We start from the raw sequence: 20,775 nt of genomic DNA, 5'->3' as shown, positions 1-20,775 counted from the left end.
ATTAACATCTAAACAGAAAAAAACAAGGTTTCAGTGGGCTAAAGAAAGACAATCTTGGACTGTGGATGACTGGATGAGAGTTATATTCAGTGATGAATCACGAATCTGCATTGGGCAGGGTGATGATGCTGGAACTTTTTTTTGGTGCCGTTCCAATGAAATTTATAAAGACAACTGCCTGAAGAAAACATGCAAATTTCCACAATCATTAATGATATGGGGTTGTATGTCAGGTAAAGGTATGGGAGAGATGACAGTCATTACATCTTCTATAAATGCACAAGTTTATGTTGAGATTTTGGACACTTTTCTTATTCCATCAATTGAAAGGATGTTTGGTGATGGTAGCATCATTTTTCAGGATGATAATGCATCGTGCCATAGGGCAAAATCTGTGAAAACATTCCTACAGGAAAGACATATAATGTCAATGGCATGGCCTGCAAATAGTCCGGACCTCAATCCAATTGAAAATCTGTGGTGGAAATTAAAGAAAATGGTCAACGACAAGGCTCCAACCTGCAAAGCTGATCTGGCAACTGCAATAAGACAAAGCTGGAGACAGATTGATGAAGTATACTGTTTGTCATTAGTTAAATCCATGCCTCAGAGAATCCAAGCTGTTATAAAAGCCAGAGGTGGTGCAACAAAGTACTAGTAGTGTTTTTATTTGGTGATTCCATATAATTTTCCTCAGATTTGTGTGATTCCATATTTTTTTCCTCTGTGTGATCTGTAAAAACAGTTGTAATTGACTATAGTTCTTTTTTTTGTTTTTTAAAAAAAAGTGTTTTATACAGCCAAAAGTTTAGATTGTTCAGTGAAAATTGTTTTGTGGCATATATGTGCTTGTTTTTTTTTCTACACAATTAAACATTTGAATGAACATCTTCTGAGAGGGGTGATTCCATACTTTTTGCCAGGGGTTGTACTCGCCTGGTGTCCCAGAAGTCATTGCGGCCGGTTCCGAGTTCGTTCTTCCAAGGAATCTTGGCAAGACCGGTCTCCACGAGAACACAAGTCCGTTCTCTGCGTTCTTGGAATTGAGAAACAGCCATAGAGTGTTTGATGCCTCTTGCTAACTGCTGCAAACAGAAAGTAAAGGATTAACTTCAACTCAATACATGTGGTGGTGATTATTATGGACGATATCACATACATTATAATAAATGAAATAACAGTGACATTTTTTTGTATAACATTTCAGTTATACCCGTATTACTGAAAAGTAGCTATGAATGTTACATCACTGAATAAATAAGCATTACAATGCAATTTTCTGAAAAAAGAAATGTTTTACTGAAAAACAAAGTGCAGAAGTGAATAACTTAAAGGTATAGTGGAGGATCTTTACGAATTTTAGATAAGACCCGTCCTCTCCACTTTTTGAATAAGTTTGATTGATTCACCAGAATGATTGACAATTAGGAGGACCAATAGGTGATCCACCCGGAAGTAAAAAATCCTCCGCTATACCTTTAAGCCTGCAAATGGCTAAACTAAAGAAACAGAAGAGTTTAAATGTCAGACCTTCATCTTCAAGTGGATGGTAAGGTGGATGATCTTCATCTTCAAGTGGTGTCCTAAAGGCACTGGGGTGGCGGTGCCACCGTCTTGGGCCCGTCATCGCTAAAATGTGTATGTGTGTGTGTGTGTGTATATAGTTTGACAAAAGCACAGTGTTGTGTTTTATTGCGAGTGTGCACAAATATAAGTAAACACTTTGCAGTTTGAATGATATCCTGTATGAACAAAATGGAGTATGTTTTTATGTCTCCATTGTTCGATTGCGCCTTACCTGATTAGAACAATGAAAAAAATTAAATTTACAAAAATAACTAGGGAATCACTAAACCGAGAGAATTATTCTGATTTTATGATACACTCAAAATATTCCACAACAAATCCTTTAAATTTAATGTAAAAATAAAAATGAAAGTAAGCAGTGTTGGGCTCACGTAACTCTCTCATTAGAATCAAAATATTTAAACATTTGCGATGCATTTGGATGCTGAAATATTCTTTATTATAGGCTTTGTACTTCACTCACGTTCCAATATCAACAGAAAAATTAATCATCTTCAGACGCGCAAAAATGTGCTTGGAAACATCACAGTGGAGCATTGCTTACTGTGAATGGTTAGAATTGTACTACTGACTATTTAAACAGAGCAGTGTAATTTTTTATGTTAGGTTGACTATTTTATTATTATATTTTATTAAGGCTATGTCAAGATTGCAATGCTGGAGTGTGTGTGTGTGTGTGTGTGTGTGTGTGTGTGGGCGCGATTGAACAGTGGACACATAAAAACATACATAAAATGTTTTAGTTTATTCTTACTTCCATAGGAATTCATTTTCTTGTAATTGTTATCGAAACAATAGGTGCATTATTCACAGCCGAAACACTACAGGTGGATAGGGTAAAATTTTTAAGTTATAGATATCACCATAAAACCTTTCCAGTTTTTCACTTACATAGAGACAAACATTTTTTGTATTACAAGTTTTCGAGGGGCAGGCATACCAGTACGCAGTTCTCCCTTTCGGGCTAGCCCTGTCTCCTCGCGTCTTCACGAAGTTTGTCGAGGCAGCCCTTGTTCCTCTTCAGGAACACGGGGTTCGCATCCTGCACTATCTCGACGACTGGCTGATCCTAGCTCACTCTTGAGACAAGGTTTGCGAACACAGGGACCTAGTGCTCCGGCACCTAGCTTGTCTGGGCCTTCGGGTCAACTGGGAGAAGAGCAAACTCTGCTCCGTGGAGAGGATCTCTTTTCTCGTTATGGAAATCGACTCGGTCGCCATGTGCGCGCAGCTTATGAGCGAGCGCGCGCAGTAGAGGTCTGCATTCCCGCGAGATTCGCGGGACCCGACCAGATATTTTGCGCCGCGGGATTAAATTTCCGACTAAAAAACGATAGCGGTCGGTAACTCTGGTGTAATTTGAACGGGAGCGGTCGGTCATTCAATATCACGTTCTCGACGCCGACGTTCTTTAAGAACAGCATATCTTCGCTTTACCTAATCTTAATCTTATCGACCACCCTTTATAGGCTACAGTCTGCCCATACTCAGGACCGTTATGCACGCACGGACCAGTAACGGTTCTTTCTGTCATGCATTGTATTTGCTGGATCATTTGTCACATTCTTTTCTTGCATGGATATTTAAAATAGTCTGGAAAAAGCTGATTTTTCCAAGTAAGTAAACAGCTTTCGTTCATTTCATATTGCCTACAATTTTGAGTTGTTAATTTTTTTTTTTAGTTATTGTTGAATTTATATATTTTGTTGGAGAGACGTACGTCAGCACATTCTTCTCAGGGATGAGAAGGTTAAGGCCTACATATTGTTCGGTTAAGGCCTACATATTTTGCTTAATGACATGTCATATTTTCTTTCTTTCTCTGACACTTTTCCTGTGTTGACAGCAAAATGTTACGAATTTTGATAATACGAATAAAAATAATAGCCTACACTTCTTCTTTTTTTCGCTGCAACATTTTTTCCCCTAGCCTACTGTCTGCAGCAAAATGTTAAATTTTGTATATTGACAAGGTGAATAAAATAATAATAAAAAAATGTTTGTGCAGACTACATTTTTATTTTCTCTGTGAAAATGTACATGTGAAATTCTGGGAGATCTATATTAAGCGGGATGGTCGGGTCGGGAAGAAAATTATTCTAAGCAGACAGCGGGTGAACAAATAGTGTATATATAGCGGGAACGGGTGGGTGCGGGATATAACCCCAGCGGGAGCGGGCGGGAGCGGGACTTAAAAAACAGTCCCGCGCAGACCTCTAGCACGCAGTCACTGCTGACTTGCCTTCGTCAGTTCGAGGGCAAGAGTGTGGTTCCACTGAAACTATTTCAGAGGCTCCTGGGGCATATGGCATCCGCAGCCGCAGTAACGCCGCTCGGTTTTCTTCATATGAGACCGCTTCAGCTTTGGCTTCACGATCAAGTCCCGAGGTGGGCATGGCAACACGGCATGCTCCGAGTCCCAGTGACTTCGACCTGCCGTCAGACCTTCACCCCGTGGACGAACCTCAGTTTTCTATGGGCTGGAGTGCCCATAGAAAGAGTTTCCTGGCATGTTGTTGTATCAACAGATGCCTCCACAATGGGCTGGGGCGCCATGTGCAATGGACATGCTGCCGCGGGCTCCTGGACAAGACCCTAGCGCCTTTGGCATGTCAATTGCCTCGAGTTGCAGGCTGTATGTCTCGCCCTGCACCGCTTCTGTGCATTGCTCAGGGGTCAGCACGTATTAGTCCGATCAGACAATACCACAACAGTAGCGTACATCAACCGACAAGGTGGTCTGCGCTCCCGCTGTATGTCGCAACTCGCCTGCCACCTCCTCATATGGAGTCAGAAGCATCTGAGGTCGAAGCAACCGTGCAGCCGATCTGTCTCGGTTTCGGCCTCTCGCTGGAAAATGGAGACTCCATCCCCAGTTGGTTCAGCTGATTTGGGATCAGTTCGGGGACACACAGGTAGATCTGTTTGCCTCCCACGACTCGTCCCACTGCGACCTGTTTTATTCTCTGACCGAGGGCACGCTCGGCACGGATGCACTGGCGCACAGCTGGCCGCGGGGCCTCTTTGCGCAAGATCAGGGAGGACGAGGAGCAGGTCATTTTGGTTGCCCCGTATTGGCACAACCGCACCTGGTTCCCAGAACTAGTACACCTCGCGACAGCACCTCCCTGGCCAATTCCTCTGAGAAAGAACCTGCTTTCTCAGGGACGGGGCACCCTATGGCACCCTCGTCCCGATCTTTGAAACCTGGTTCCTGGACGGGACGAGGCAGGCTTGAGTACCCTACCACCAGCGGTGGTGGCTACCATCACTTCCGCTAGAGCAGGGGTCGGCAAGTAACTTTGGCCGCGGGCCAATATTTTTTTTAGCCAGTAGATGGCGGGCCAGCTACACAGAGTAGGCCCATGGATACAAATTAAATACTCTTATATAGGCGTATAATCGCGGAATATGATGGGTCCATCACCATCCGTGGATCATTCGTTCAATCATTTTTTCTAATTAAAACCAAAAATAAAAAGATGAAAAACGACTTGTTTTTCCATTATTTATTTCCTGAACTAAAATGAAAAAACGAATAACAATGGGTTTTCTGATTTTCTGATTGTGCTCAGATCAAAAATAGAAAAAATTAATTACTGGATTAGATAAATTTTAATTTTGATTTTTAATTTTTAATTTAACACCTTAGGCATATATCAAGGAAATCATTTTAAACAGATCAAGTAGCCTACTATTGTGGTAACAGATTACAGCCATTTCAATAAAGGTGTGAATAGCAATCATACCTCATTCGCTTACAGTCCGACTTTTGAACTTTATTCCTTTATTATTATTATTTATTTGGGACACACACATACACACCTAAGGTTTAAGGAGGTCTGTGCGGGACTGTTTTTTTCCGTCCCGCTCCCACAAGGTTCTATTCAGCAACCGCTTACACTCGGTGTTCACCCGCTTTATTTCCCGACCTGACGGGTCCGCAAAATTTCGTTTCTATCGGATCGGATCAGATCTCGTTTCCAGAATCTCACATTCAAATGTCTCTAACCGAAAGAATGAGATTAAGTAGCCTATAATAAATGCTATACAAAAATTGTGTTCGTGTCAATATACATATTAGGCTATTTTAACATTGTACTGTCAGCAGAGAAAAAAAAAATGCCACAGAAAGAAATTATGAAATATAGCCTAACATAAATTAAATAGGACAAAGCCTATCACTCAAATTTCTAAGCAACATAAACGAAAATCATATTGCCCTACTGACAAATGAAGTAGGCCATTTTCTGCCGAATTATTTCAAACATATCCTTGCAAAAAAAGAATGTTGTTGACTGACAATGGTTTCAGTAGCCTACCAAACAGCTCCTCAGAGCTATAGGTGTACAGGTGGTCAGAATTAAGTGCGGATACGCTGTCAAAAGATGTCGGGAGTGGGCTATTGTCAGTCAGACTGCCCGCTCCGTCTAAAGTAGCCTACACCAGAGTTCTGACCGCTACCGTCTTTTGATGCGCGAATGGACACAAAGTGGTCAAGCGTATAACTAGACGCGGCAGGCGCGAACTTGACGCGCTATTCACGTCCAGTTATACTTTAAAATGTAATCCCGCGCCGCATGATTCCCTATGGGTGTTTCACACAGTATGCGGCGGTGAAATCGCCGCGCGACTACAGCTTTTCTCAAGTAGTGGAAGAGTTTTGTGCAGCATTTAGAACTTCCAAAATAATCCGGCGGGCCAGAAAATATTGCTGGCGGGCCAGTTTTGGCCCGCGGGCCGCCAGTTGTCGTTCCCTGCGCTAGAGCATCGTCCACGAGACATGCCTACGCATTGAAGTGTAACCTCTTCGTCAACTGGTGTGCTTCTAAACTTCAAGAACCCACGAAAGGCGCGATCAGTGTCGTGCTTTCCTTCCTGCAAGAAGGGTTGGAGCGAAGGCTGTCTCCCTCCACCCTGAAAGTGTATGGTGCCGACATTGCCGCACATCACGACGCAGTTGAAGGTAAGTCCATTGGAAAGCACGACCTGATCATCAGGTTCCTGAGAGGAGCGAGGAGAATGAATCCTCCTCGCCCTCCTCTCGTTCCCTCCTTGGGATCTCTCAGTGGTTTTAACTGCTCTGCAGAGTGCTCCCTTTGAGCCTCTGCAATCAGTGGAGCTTAAGTTCCTGTCAATGAAGACAGTGCTCCTGGTTGCATTGGCCTCCATCAAGAGGGTAGGGGACCTGCAGGCATTTTCGGTTGACGAAGCGTGCCTGGAATTTGGACCGGCTAACACTTACGTGATCCTGAGACCCCGGCCTGGATATGTGCCCAAGGTTCCCACCACACCCTTTCAAGACCAGGTGGTGAACCTGCAAGCGCTGCCCTCGGAGGAGGCAGACCCAGCCTTGGCACTGCTCTGTCCAGTACGCGCCCTCCGTGCTTACGTAGACAGAACGCAGTGTTTCAGGACTTCAGACCAGCTCTTTGTCTGTCATGGTGGGAAGCTGAAGGGAAAGGCTCTCTCCAAGCAAAGGTCGTCTCACTGGATAGTGGACGCCATTGCTTTGGCTTACCAGCAGCAAGGTCGACCATGCCCCCTTGGTGTGACGGCCCACTCCACCCGGAGTGTGGCATCCTCTTGGGCTCTAGCGCATGGCGCCTCGCTAACAGACATCTGTAGAGCTGCAGGCTGGGCGACACCTAACACGGCCTCTGGGCGACCCCCACGTGTGTAGTCCACTGTAAGCCTCTCTGAGCATGTGTCTTTCCCTCGGCAAGCCACCTTGCCACCCCTGGGTTTGAAATATTCCACCTGCGGCTGGACACCCCAGTGATTCTCAATATGCAGCCCCCTGGGGTCATGTGTATTCCAAGTCCCCCCCTTCGGGCTGGGCATAATTGCATATTTCCACTGATATATGCTTCCCAGTGTACCTTGGTACCTTGGCATAATTCCAGCAGCCATTAAAAACTGTCCCTTTCATGTTAATGTTGTTTTTTCATTGTTTACATGTTTAAATATTCTGAGAATGCATAGTTTAGTTCTAATGTTTAATGTTTAAACTGCAATAAATGCATTAAAACGTTTGTTGTTGTTTTTTGGCAGCCATTTTGTTTTTATTGTTTATGCCAAAACAGTGATGTTTACAACTTGTTATACGGCAGAAATGGATTCAGCACCTAAAAATCATATAGAAACAACACTTGAAGTACTTTTCCTCAAAAATGCCTACTGCATCTTATCCAGGGCTATTTATCTATTTTGGGACTCGACTAAACGTTACTGCTCACACGTCAGACTAACTTACTGTTATGAACTGATTAAGTTTGCATACCAACCTTTTCCTTGGAGATCTCCGGCAAGCCCCTGATGTTCCCTCCTTTTACTAACTACCTTTTACTTTTACTAGAACTAACGGGAGAGTCGCGATCGGATTGGGGTAACGGTTTGGCCGTCGATTAACAAAATGTTGAAATATATTTTTAAGTAACGTTAAGTTATGTCAGTGAGCCTCCGTCTTGCCTTTAATCACACTGCTTGATCCACGAGCTGGACAATAACTTTATTCTAGAGCTGCTATAAAGCCAAAACACTTTACTTTTAATTTCCTATTATCAATGTAAAGCTGCTTTGGAACAATCTACATTGTTAAAAGCGCTATATAAATGAAGATGACGCCTGGCATTTCTCCCCTTGGGTTTTAGGTTTCGGGAAGGGAACAAAATCCACCACCCCGTCCAAACTTTTAGGATACCGGGTATCAGATTTGCACAATCCATACGCACAACGCTTCGGCATGTTTCCCTCGCTCCTAAAAAACACTTTTATCATTTTGTTTCCACAAAAATATTAAGCAGCACAGCTGTTTCCAACATTGATAATATGTTTCTTGAGCAGCAAATCAGCATATTATGATTTCTTGAGGATCATGTGACACTGAATACTGGAGTAATGATGCTGAAAATTCAGCTTTGCCTTCACAGGAATAAATTTAAAACTATATTAAACAGCAACTTTATTTTAAATTGTAATGATATTTCACAATATTGCTCTTGTTGCTGTATTTTTGATAAAATAAATGCAGCTTTGGTGAGTATAACTATAAAATACTTCTTTCAAAAACATTTGAAAATCTTACAGCCCGGGTCGGTGCTGCCGGTCTTGTCGGTCCTGTCGGCGATAGAAAGGGGGCGCAAGGAGGTATTGTATATAACTTCCCTTTTTATTACCATTAGGAAAGTAACTAATTACAAATACTTTGATTACAGTACTTGAGTAGATTTTTCATTTCACTTTTTAATAAATTGTGGTACTTTTACTTGAGTAAAACGATTTTATTCATTCATATTTTATGATATGTAGAGGACACCATGACATGTTAATAAGAAAATGAAAACAAGACTATAACTAACCAAAACAATGTTTTTCATATTAAATATTTAGATTTAGTATACAAGTCCATTTTTAGGTTCCAGGCTATTTTTTTTTTATCTTGAGAATAATGTTGGAAAAAGATGTTTAGAAAATGTTTATATTTTGCTATTTTGTATGCATACTAGTGTGATATTTTTTTCCTTCTTTTTTTCATGATCATATTTCTTTATTTCCTTTCATGATCTAATTTCCATGGCAAATTTGTACTCGCATTTTGACAGGAGCCCAAAGAATACCTGTGGCATCCCCTCCAGGTCTTATTTATGTTTTTTATTTTATTTTTTATTTTTATCTTGTATAGTGCATATACTTTTCATCAAACATCATATTTCGTTATTTTCATTTCTTCATTTCATACTTAATATATTTTAATTATACTATACTAAGTGCATATAAAATTTATTATTTAGAAACAACATTAAGTAAATGAAGTGTATTTCAAGATAAACTTAAGATAAATTTTAAGTTATTTACAATTTTTAAATTGTGTTAAAATGGAACCACTAAAAGTACATTTAGTGCAATTTAAGTGTTTCTTTACAGGTCATTTAAAATATACTTTCATATAATCTACAGTTTTCTTAAACTACAGTTAAAATATATTTGAAGCTGATTCAAAAATCTCTATAACAGAGGTGATACGACATTAAAACATACTTAATACTCTCTTCTTAGCTTGTCTCTGCACTCGGATTTCAGTTTTTCTTCTTTAGCAGCTGATCTAAAAATAAACAAATTTTTGTAATATTTCACAAACTGATATTTGAGGCATTAATACTCATTTATAGCATTCATTTATTCTTTTTACCCATCTGTAATAATATATAAGAAAATAAACAAAAAAGGCAATAAGGTTGTCAAGCTTGAAAAAATATAAACACAAATCAACACACACTACCATAATTGGCTGGTCAGCTCAAGACAAAGTAATTTTATGTTCATAACATGTTTTTTTCCAACTTTTCAAAGATCATTGACATCATAACAGTGAAGCCAAATTGTTCAGGAAATGAAAAATAAATACACCTTCATTTAGCAAATAAAAAGAATGTTAATGTAATGTTGTACATGTTATAATGACTAATAATTATGTTTTCTGCTGATGCACAAAACATGGACAATGTTTTATAGTTGCTTAAGACAGACAAATGTTTCCACATAGATTTTAAACAGATTTATCAAAGTCTTTAGACTTTGACTATATACCTAGTGCTGTTACCTGTTCACCTACCTAGTGAAGTTGCAAGATATCTAGCTAGTGTCAGCATTATGTTTCAGCGGTTAACGTCAGTATTCCACGTGTAAGCCATATTACATAGCAGCATCCACCTAGGAAAAAAAATAAACAGTGAGCTATTTATTTATGTAAACTGCAAATAAAACTTACCAGAACTTCTGAGGGCAGAAGCTTCATCTCTTCGCATCTGCTTAAACTTAGATTTGAAAAGTTTGGCTCTGATTGGTCAAATTGAATGTAGCTGCACTGAAAAAGACATGCTGTTACACTTTGTGTGAAAAATACGACTGGCACAGCACAGACAAGTAACGTTAATATAAATGTATTATAAAATGTATTATAAACATATTTTCAAATATTTTTTTTTATATTTTTAATATTTTTTTTATATAGCTACTGTCAGCTACTGTTCGGACGCTCTTGCTTACTGCTCCGCGTTTTGCTCTATCGCTTTTATATTTTATCTTCTATATTTTTATATTTTATCTACTTTTATCACCTAATTTTAACTTCAGCAAACAGCACAGTGCTCAAACGACAAAGTTTGGATTACTACAAAAACGCAGAATTCTTTTACCCGACCAGCTTACATTCCGGGGAAAGGAAAACACAACTGTCTACATTCATAAGGATAAGGGAGAAAATGCCTCTTCTGGTTCAAGAATCTACTTGCTGCACTAACTGCCACAGACTTTTACAAAGGATTGCAGTTCTTGAAACAAAGTTACTTAAGGGACCACCAAACCAGACGGAACACACAACAGAGCTTCGTCATGGACACCCTCAGCATATAGCCGGTGAGTCCCATGAAACTAGTGCTCCTCGACAGGTAGAGAAACAAGCCGATCGACTTACAAATCGATGGCACAAACAGGGAGCGAGACCCAAAGGCACTCGAGACATCAGATTGTCACGAGCATCACATATTGCCGCAGTAGCATCCTCTACCCCAGATACAGCTCTGACAAGGATTGCAAACACTGGTCTCCTACCACTGCCTATACATCTTGAGAACAGATTTGAAGTACTAATGAATGTAAATGAGGAATCCCCAAACGTGATGAATGTGATCGAACACAGACTGAATGGGCCAGTAGCTAACACTGATGCTAACTGGCGATCAAGGTTGAGCAGACAGCGGCACTCAGCTCAGAGCACAGCCGAGCCCAGGACTCTGATAGTGGGGGACTCCATAATCAGAAACATTAGCAGCAGGGATACAACTACGTGCTGCCTTCCACAAGCAACAACTTCTGATATAATCAGGGAACTTCAGAACATTCTGATGAAACATAAGACTGCAAATCGACTCATCATTCATGTGGCTAAGAATGATATTCATAAAGAGCAGTCAGAACTCCTTAAGAAGGATTTCAATGAACTTTTTGAAACACTTAAAAGACTGAAAGTTCAAACATTCATCAGTGGACCACTCCCAGCAAGAGGAACAAACAGGTTTTCACGGCTGCTTGGGCTTAATACATGGCTGCAAAAAACCTGCAATATAAAAGGAGTGAACTTTATTGACAACTTCAATCTTTTCTGGAGTCAGAGACAACTGTTTCATCAGGATGGCCACCACCCAAACAAACTTGGTTCAAGAGTGCTAAAGGACAATATCTACTTCTCCCTCAATCATCCTTCTGCAGTGTGTGCCAATCCACTCAATCTGAACGGCACACACACACCTGGACACAGTATGAATGACCACAGGACTTCACTTCAGCAGCAAAATGGACATGCGGTTGACATATCAAATCAAATCAAATCAAGTATATTTGTATAGCGCTTTTCACAATACAGATTGTATCAAAGCAGCTTCACAGTATTAAATTAAAATAAAATAATACAACAAGGTTTGTTTCTAGTGGAATTTATTGATTGATAGAATAAAATTAAATATCCCCAAAATATCCCCACATATCACACAAGGACAATGATAACTCCACTCAGCCACAACAACCTAGCCTGGTTCTACCAGACTCTCGTACATTTAATTTGTACAGAGAGTCTGGCCTCTCTCCATTGACAAGCGTTAACTTCCTTGTAGGCCCCGGGTATTCTGTTGAAGTTTAAAACTATTGGATCTGCCCAGAGTCACTCTGGATCTGCCATAACCAGTCGCTAACCTTTGGTCGTGACGTAACCCTACAATTCAAACTAACGCACGACATCAACATAATCGTTCTCAGCCACTCCCTCTGTTCGCTGATTGGGCCGTCAAAAATTTGGCCGGAGAAAACCAAAGAATACACCACAATCTCAGACATAGTACGGAAGGGAAATAAAATTGAGCAGGAGTATGCAGGAGGGCGGAGCCAGGCTAACAACAACCTCTGCTCACGGACACAATCTCAGCTGAGCCCTGCCCACAGAGCTTACCACAGACAGACATATTAGAACTGCTCCAAGATTCAGCACCCAAGGACGACTTCCTGGAAAACAGCCAGGGAAGCCAGGACAGCATATTACAGCCTCCGATAACACCTGAGCAACAGCCCCTCTCACCAGACACTTTATCCCTCTCTCCAGCATCTCCACTTCTGTGCTTCTCACAGAAAATGGAAGAACTGGTGTATGCTGGAACCAAACTATCCCACTCTTTTGCTGCAAGCCCCCAGATATCAACCAAAAAATGGCAGGCACCGCAACCACCAAAGCCTGCGGGCCCAGCTTGCCCTCCCCGTCCTGTGAGAGCTCTTCGGCCTCTGCCACAACGCCAGGGCCCACACCCTCCTCCATCTGCTCGAGGTGAACCAAAAACAACTGATACCAGCTCTCAGTGATATGTGTCGGGTCCCCGCTATGATAACAGTAACTTTCTCAAATGTTTACAGAACAAGCGGGAACCCAGTGTTCCTGTATCTTTCTCTATTGCTGTTCTATTACGTTATATAAGTTAGAAAGTCTAAGGCCTTCAATAGCCGTACAGCAAACCAAACTAATCTGGTGCCTATTACACGTCAAACTAAGATTGCTGTGGAGACAAAAAGTTAAGTTAGCACTTTTAAACATCTGCTCACTTAAAAATAAATTACTTGTAGTCAACGACGTAATAAGCACAAACAACCTGGATTTTATGCTTCTAAATGAAACCTGGCTAGAAGACAGCTGCAGTGCAACAATCCTAAATGAAACATCCCCTCCTAACTTTACTTTTATGAGTGTCTGCAGAGCTGTTAAGAGAGGTGAGGGTCTAGCTGCTCTTTTTAAAGATAGCTATCAATGTAAGTATATATCATTTGGGAATTACCCGTCTTTTGAATATCTGGGTATTGTGTTAAAATGTGCTCCACGCATTTTACTCATCATTATTTACAGGCCTCCAAAATACTCTCCAGCATTTGCTGAGGAATTAATAGAACTGTTATCAACAATTACCTCAGAGTTTGACTGTTTTGCCATTGCTGGAGATTTTAACATTCACATAGATAATGCAGAAACAAATATGGCAAAAGAAATCAAAACTGTTTTAAAAACTTTTGATCTGACTCAGCATGTACATGGACCCACACACAATCGTGGACACATTTAGATTTACTTATCAGTAAGGGTCTAAACATTTCATCGATTGTTATTAAGGATGTAGCACTGTTTGATCATTTCTGTATTTTCTTTGATATATTGATTTCTCCTGCCATTGAAGCTAGATCTGTGTCTGTCAAGAAGAGATGCTTAAATGAGAACACTAGTGTACTATTTATGAAGGCTATATCCTTAACACCAAGCATATCTGCTGACTCTGTTGATTTTCTCCTTGATTATTTTAACTCAAAGGTTAAAAGTGTAATTGATGATATTACTCCTGTTAAAGTCAGGAAGAAGAGTGGCAGACAAAAAGCACCATGGAGAAACTCAACAGCAGTGCAAAATATGAAAAGACAATGCAGAAAAGCAGAGCGCATGTGGCGGAAGACAAAACTTGTAGTCTATTATAACATCTACAAAGACAGCCTTCATGCTTTCAATATGGAACTAGGCAAATCTAGACAGACTTTCTTCTCAAATATTATAAACTGTAATTTAAACAACACACGCACTCTTTTTGCTACTGTAGAGAGACTGACAAACCCCCCAAGCCAGATTCCCAGTGAAATGCTCTCAGACAACAAGTGCAGTGAGTTTGCTTCTTTCTTCTCTGAGAAAATCAATAATATCAGAAAGGTGATCAGCACATCATTGAGTTGCTCTGGGGTCAGACAGATCAAACCACCTGAGAGTGTAGTTACTATGTCTGATTTCAAAGAAATTAATGGCATAATTTTGGAAGAAACCGTACAGCACCTTAAAACATCATCCTGCACTCTTGACACACTACCCACATCTTTTTTCAAAAGTGTGTTAAACAGTTTAGAAGCAGATCTTCTAGAACTGGTAAATGCCTCACTTCTCTCTGGGAGTTTTCCAAACTCCCTGAAAAGTGCAGTTGTCAAGCCCCTCCTGAAAAAGAGCAATCTGGATAAGACCATATTAAGCAACTATAGACCTATCTCAAATCTTCCTTTCATAGGCAAGATCATTGAAAAAGTTGTCTTAAATCAGCTGAACAAATTCTTAAGCTCGAATGGATACTTTGACAATTTTCAATCTGGTTTCCGACCGCACCACAGCACAGAGACAGCGCTCATAAAGATAATAAACGATATTCGCTTAAATACTGATTTAGGCAAATTATCAGTGCTGGTACTACTCGACCTCAGTGCTGCATTTGACACTGTTGATCACAACATACTTCTTGACAGGCTGGAAAACTGGGTGGGGCTTTCTGGGATAGTCCTGAAATGGTTCAGGTCATACTTAGATGGGAGAGGTTATTATGTGAGTATAGGAGACCATAAGTCTGAGTGGACGTCCATGACATGCGGAGTCCCTCAAGGCACGATTTTTGCGCCACTCCTGTTCAACCTCCCAATGAGCCAAATAATGAGAAAGAACCAAATTGCTTACCACAGCTATGCAGACGACACACAGATCTACTTAGCCCTATCGCCTAACGATTACAGCCCCATTGACTCCCTGTGCCAATGCATTGATGAAGTCAACAGTTGGATGTGCCAAAACTTTCTTCAGTTAAACAAAGACAAAACTGAAGTCACTGTGTTTGGAAACAAAGATGAAGTTCTCAAGGTGAACGCATACCTTCACTCTAGGGGTCAAACAACTAAAAATCAAGTCAGGAATCTTGGTGTGACACTAGAGTCAGACCTTAGTTTCAGTAGTCATGTCAAAGCAATAACTAAATCAGCATACTATCATCTGAAAAATATTGCAAGAATTAGATGCTTTGTTTCCAGACAAGACTTAGAGAAACTTGTTCATGCTTTCATCACCAGCAGGGTGGATTATTGTAATGGACTCCTCACTAGCCTTCCCAAAAAGACCATAAGACAGTTGCAGCTCATACAGAACGCTGCCGCCAGGATTCTGAGCAGAACCAGAAAATATGAACATATCACACCAGTCCTCAGGTCTTTACACTGGCTCCCAGTTAGATTTAGGATTGATTTTAAAGTATTATTACTGGTATATAAATCATTCAATGGCCTAGGACCTCAATACATTGCAGATATGCTCACTGAATATAAACCCAACAGATCACTCAGATCATTAGGATCATAGAAATACCAAGGGTTCACTCTAAGCATGGTGAGTCTGCTTTTAGCTATTATGCCAGCCGCAGCTGGAACCAGCTTCCAGAGGAGATCAGATGTGCTCCTACAGTAGTCACATTCAAATCCAGACTCAAAACACTTCTGTTTAGCTATGCATTTACTGAATGAGCACTGTGCCACTGTTCGTCCGACTGTTTGTACTGTACTGTATTTTATTTTATTTTCTAAACTGTTTTAATTATTCTTATTTCTTTTTATTATTTTAATTTCTTCTATGTAAAGCACTTTGAATTGTCACTGTGTATTAAATGTGCTATATAAATAAACTTGCCTTGCCTTTAATACATTTAATACTACATATTTTTCAATTAGTAAGATAAAATAAAGAAAAAGAGCTGTTAGATATGTATTTGTTTTATCAGAATAATCTTCAATATATTGCTGAGCATTGTTTCTCCATAGCAGCAAAACGAAAGTCTAACTCCAGTTATGGAAGTTCTTCAGGGTTATTTCCTTTCCAACCCTGTTCTGACATGAAAACAGTCTTTAAAAAAACACACACAAACAGCATAAAATGCATAAAGACCTACTAAAACAATATGACCATTACTTATTCTGTGAAAATTGTGACTTTATGTAATATACATTTGCCACACAATTTATCACTTGCTGTGCTGTTCAAAAGTTTTTAATGCTTTAGGGATGTGTGAAATTGAGCACACTTAAGACTTTATTACTGTAAATTCATAATAAAATCCTAAAAAACACTTTTATCATTTTGCTTCCACAAAAATATTAAGCAGCCCAACTGTTTCCAACATTGATAATATGTTTCTTGAGCAGCAAATCAGCATATTATGATTTCTTGAGGATCATGTGACACTGAATACTGGAGTAATGATGCAAAAATTCAGCTTTGCCTTCACAGGAATAAATTACATTTTAAAACTATATTAAACAGTAAGTTTATTTTAAATTGTAATGATATTTCACAATATTGCTCTTTTTACTGTATTTTTGATCAAATAAATGCAGCTTTGGTGAGTATAACTATAAAATACTTCTTTCAAAAACATTTGAAAATCTTACAGCCCGGGTCGGTGCTGCCAGTCTTGTCGGTCCTGTCGGCGATAGAAAGGGGGCGCAAAGAGGTATTGTATATAACTTCCCTTTTTATTACCATTAGGAAAGTAACTAATTACAAATACTTTGATTACAGTACTTGAGTAGATTTTTTATTTTTTTTCTACTTCCTTTCTAATTAAATTGTGGTACTTTTACTTGAGTAAAACGATTTTATTCATTAATATTTTATGATATGTAGTGGTTCCCAAACCTGTCCTGGAGGCACCCCAACACTGCACGTTTTCGTTGTCTCCCTAATGAGTTGAATCAGGTGTGTTTGATTAGGGAGACAACGAAAACGTGCAGTGTTGGGGTGCCTCCAGGACAGGTTTGGGAACCTGTAGAGGACACCATGACATGTTAATAAGAAAATGAAAACGAGACTCTATAACTAACCAAAACAATGTTTTTCATATTAAATATTTCTATTTAGTATACAAGTCCATTTTTAGGTTCCAGGCTATTTTTTTATCTTGAGAATAATGTTGGAAAAAGATGTTTAGAAAATGTTTATATTTTGCTATTTTGTATGCATACTAGTGTGATATTTTTTTCTTCTTTTTTTTCATGATCTTATTTCCTTTCATGATCTAATTTCCATGGCAAATTTTTACTCGCATTTTGACAGGAGCCCAAAGAATACCTGTGGCATCCCCTCCTCCATGTATGTAGGTCTTATTTTTTATTTTATTTTTAATCTTGCATAGTGCATATACTTTTCATCTAACATCATATTTCGTTATTTTCATTTCTTCTTTCTCTTTTGGTACTTCAGTGAAGAGCATTAGGATTTTGAAATATTCTGGTAATGCTAAGCCACTTTGTTATGATGTTCTTCTTCAGAAAGTCAGACTCCTACAAAACGACATATCAGGTCAGATGTCCAACATGATCTAGTACAGTTTAGTTAAATGAACATTATTATTCCATTGCTTTTAATTTTTCATCTCTATTTAAGCACAATCTCACTGTGATGTTTTTCTATATTCTTCAGAGTTTTCTATGAATGGCCAAGTTAAGTCTGGGAAAGGCTTCAGTCAGATTGCAGTTCATTACAAAACTAATCACCGTCTGCTGCTCAGCACTAGTGAGATTACCTACTTTGATGGACAGGACACTGTGAAGTTTTCATGGGATCAAGACTACACCCACCATAAGAATGAACAGTAAATGCTTAAACTCTTGAATAAATCTTCAAGAATATTTTATATATTTTTTAACTATATAAAAACTAAAGTATATTGTCTTAAAATGTTTTTTTGTTGTTCAGAATTTAACAATGTTGTTACAAAATATTTATTTATAGCTCCTTTTAACAGTTTTTTGGGATATTGAAGTAGAATGCATTCATCAGTTAAGCCCAGTCACACCAAGAACGATAACTATAATGATTGCTATATTAGCTTCAACACCACATGCACTGGAACACTCTGTATAAGCACGCTGCAGTTTTGTCGTCTGCCGTTTTTAATGATGTTTTATTAACAAATTTCGGGAGGAGCACGTTCAGATAATAAACATAATTAACACGAGTGGAGAGCATTCAGTTTGAGGTTTAATATGACGATAAGACAGTTTATCAGCATCCCTCCACCACCCCTTCTCCACACTTTTAGTTCTAACTATTCCTACCACGGGGGAGTTCTCTGGGTTCGGGCCAAATTCCGAGCTCGGAGCCCTCCCCCCGGACAACACCCTAAATACACATAAACCTGTGAACTAAATGCTGCTGAAGACGGTTTGTTATGGAATACCTGAATGGCCAAATCCAAAGAATTAAGGTTATTTGCTCTCAATAGTAAGTTCGTCGATGACCTCATGATTAGGGGCGCCCCCTTGGCGACGGGCCTGCCGTCTAACTCGGGAACTCGAATATTAATAATGCTGCCTTCACGTGCTATCAGAAATTTCCTAGTTCCCACTTCTGATGTGATTATACGAGCTCGTCGCATTCATGTGCTATTTTGTCAGGAAGAACAGGAATCATGGAGGACACCAGGTTTATTCTTGCCTATTTATTGGGAAAATCTTATTAAAGCCAAACTGATATTTAGCGTCCCATTCATTGGCAACTATATAAACATTCACTGCGCTATAGTCAGCTTGCGTGTATAAAATATACAGGACACTTTAAATGATTATTCATATAAATGCACTACTTTAAATGACCATACAAGGTGATGTAGCTGTTGTGGAAAGAATAAAAGAATACCAGTGTGTAAAGAACAGCAGTCACTGCAGCAGTCATTCTCCCCTCTGTCATGTTTAAAGTTTATGGCACGCCCAACTCGGGTCCTTGGGTATCCAGAGCTTCCCAGTGGTAAATATGACTTGAGAGGGCTTTCATGTCCAATTTTTAAAATGGGAAACTCGTATTTACAGTAATTCTGATAGCATGTGAAGGCAGCATAAAACGATCTCTTGAGTTTTCCAGTATGATTTGAGAGGGCGTTCATGTCCAACTTCCGACTAGGAAACTCGTATTTACAATAATTCGGATAGCACGTAAAGGCAGCATAAATGCTCGAGCTCTTTAAAGCAGGTTAGATTCTGATTAGCTGGTAATGTTTTTATTGTTCAACATCTTGGAAAAAAAACTTTCTGAAATTGATTGCAATTTTATCATTCCTCTGTGTTGTTATCATGATAGTTGTGGACTTCCCTATTCTCATAGAATTAGAATGATTCTCAAAATTAGAATGATTATTAAAACTTTACCATTATCGTTAACGTTATAGTCTTCGTTCTTTACTCTGTCAACAGTGTGTCTCTGATTCTACAAAGTAATCGAATGGACGTTACCATGGGAAACATGCGCTTTGTCATTCTTCTTCATAAAAAAGACGTTTTTCTGTGGCCTGCCGTTTGGCAGCAGCCACAACATGTCGGTTGGACAGAATTTTAGGTAAGAGTGTCACTAATCGACACTTAATCTTTACTTATGGCAAAGATGGTCTGTAAATGATGCTATGGTGGTTATTAAACCAACACGACGAAATAATTACAATGTCTGTGGATAATTTTTAAAGGAATAACTGATATTAAATATGAGGAGATTCCAGGATCACAAACACCAACTTTAAAGTTAAAGGGCAAGGAAGTGAAGACATCTTGGTAATCAAAAAACAAACATATAGCTGAACATCCATAAAACATCCATTATATTTTGGCATATGAATTTTACGAGTATCTTGTTAATTTCAGGGTGATGGTGAGGGACTACAGACTTCCTTCTGCTCCTGTTGTTGGATGTTGGCTCGTACCATTCGAGGTTGTTGCGCAGCGGAAGCTCTCTGACTTCACTGTCACTAAGTTGTAGAGTTCAGCAAAATTTACTTAACAATTTATATTATGTGTTATCATGCTGACCTCAATATGGAAATGGTTGAACAAAAAGCTATGTAATTGCCATCTTTGCCATCATTTCCCTCTGCTTTAGGGTGCTGGAATTACTCACCACTTCATGCTATTTCGCTATTTTTTTGCACTATGTCTTTGAATGTTTATCAATATGATTTTTTTTGCCCACACATATGCAATTGTGCTTTAGCTGGCAAACCATGTCATGAAATAGCAATTAAAATTGCACACCAGAAACTGTATGTATACATATAGCAACCCTTTGATTGTCATTATTTTTGTCGGCCTAAAGTATGTATTTTTTTGAGGTCATGTCTGATAATAAAATAAAAACAAAGCAGCAAAATTCTACAGAGTGTAAAGTATTTACAAATTAGATAATCTATTTTCTGAAAAGCATGCCTCAATATTGACTTTTGAGGGGTTCAAGGGACTCTGATTACAAATAAAGGGGGTGGTTCCTGAATCCGG

At 39.3% G+C, this 20,775-nt stretch overlaps 1 protein-coding gene across 1 annotated transcript in view; it reads left to right on the top strand.

Moving 5' to 3' along the window:
• Window positions 1-19,849, top strand: part of LOC311074582 (inter-alpha-trypsin inhibitor heavy chain H3-like) — a gene marked incomplete at its 3' end in the record, with an annotated part of 156,012 nt that extends 136,163 nt beyond the window's left edge. Inside the window, exons 16-17 of the mRNA XM_084101288.1 lie at window positions 17,939-18,110; window positions 19,708-19,849. Coding sequence (XP_083957414.1) covers window positions 17,939-18,110; window positions 19,708-19,849 — 314 coding nt within the window. The remainder of the gene's footprint in view (window positions 1-17,938; window positions 18,111-19,707) is intronic.
• Between the last annotated feature and the right edge of the window lie 926 nt (window positions 19,850-20,775).

The sequence above is a fragment of the Abramis brama genome (assembly GCF_963993115.1).
Source record: "Abramis brama genome assembly, chromosome: 23".
Lineage (NCBI taxonomy): Eukaryota > Metazoa > Chordata > Actinopteri > Cypriniformes > Leuciscidae > Abramis > Abramis brama.
Note: the sequence above shows the minus strand (reverse complement) of the source record. Positions and strands in the feature narration are given on the sequence as shown.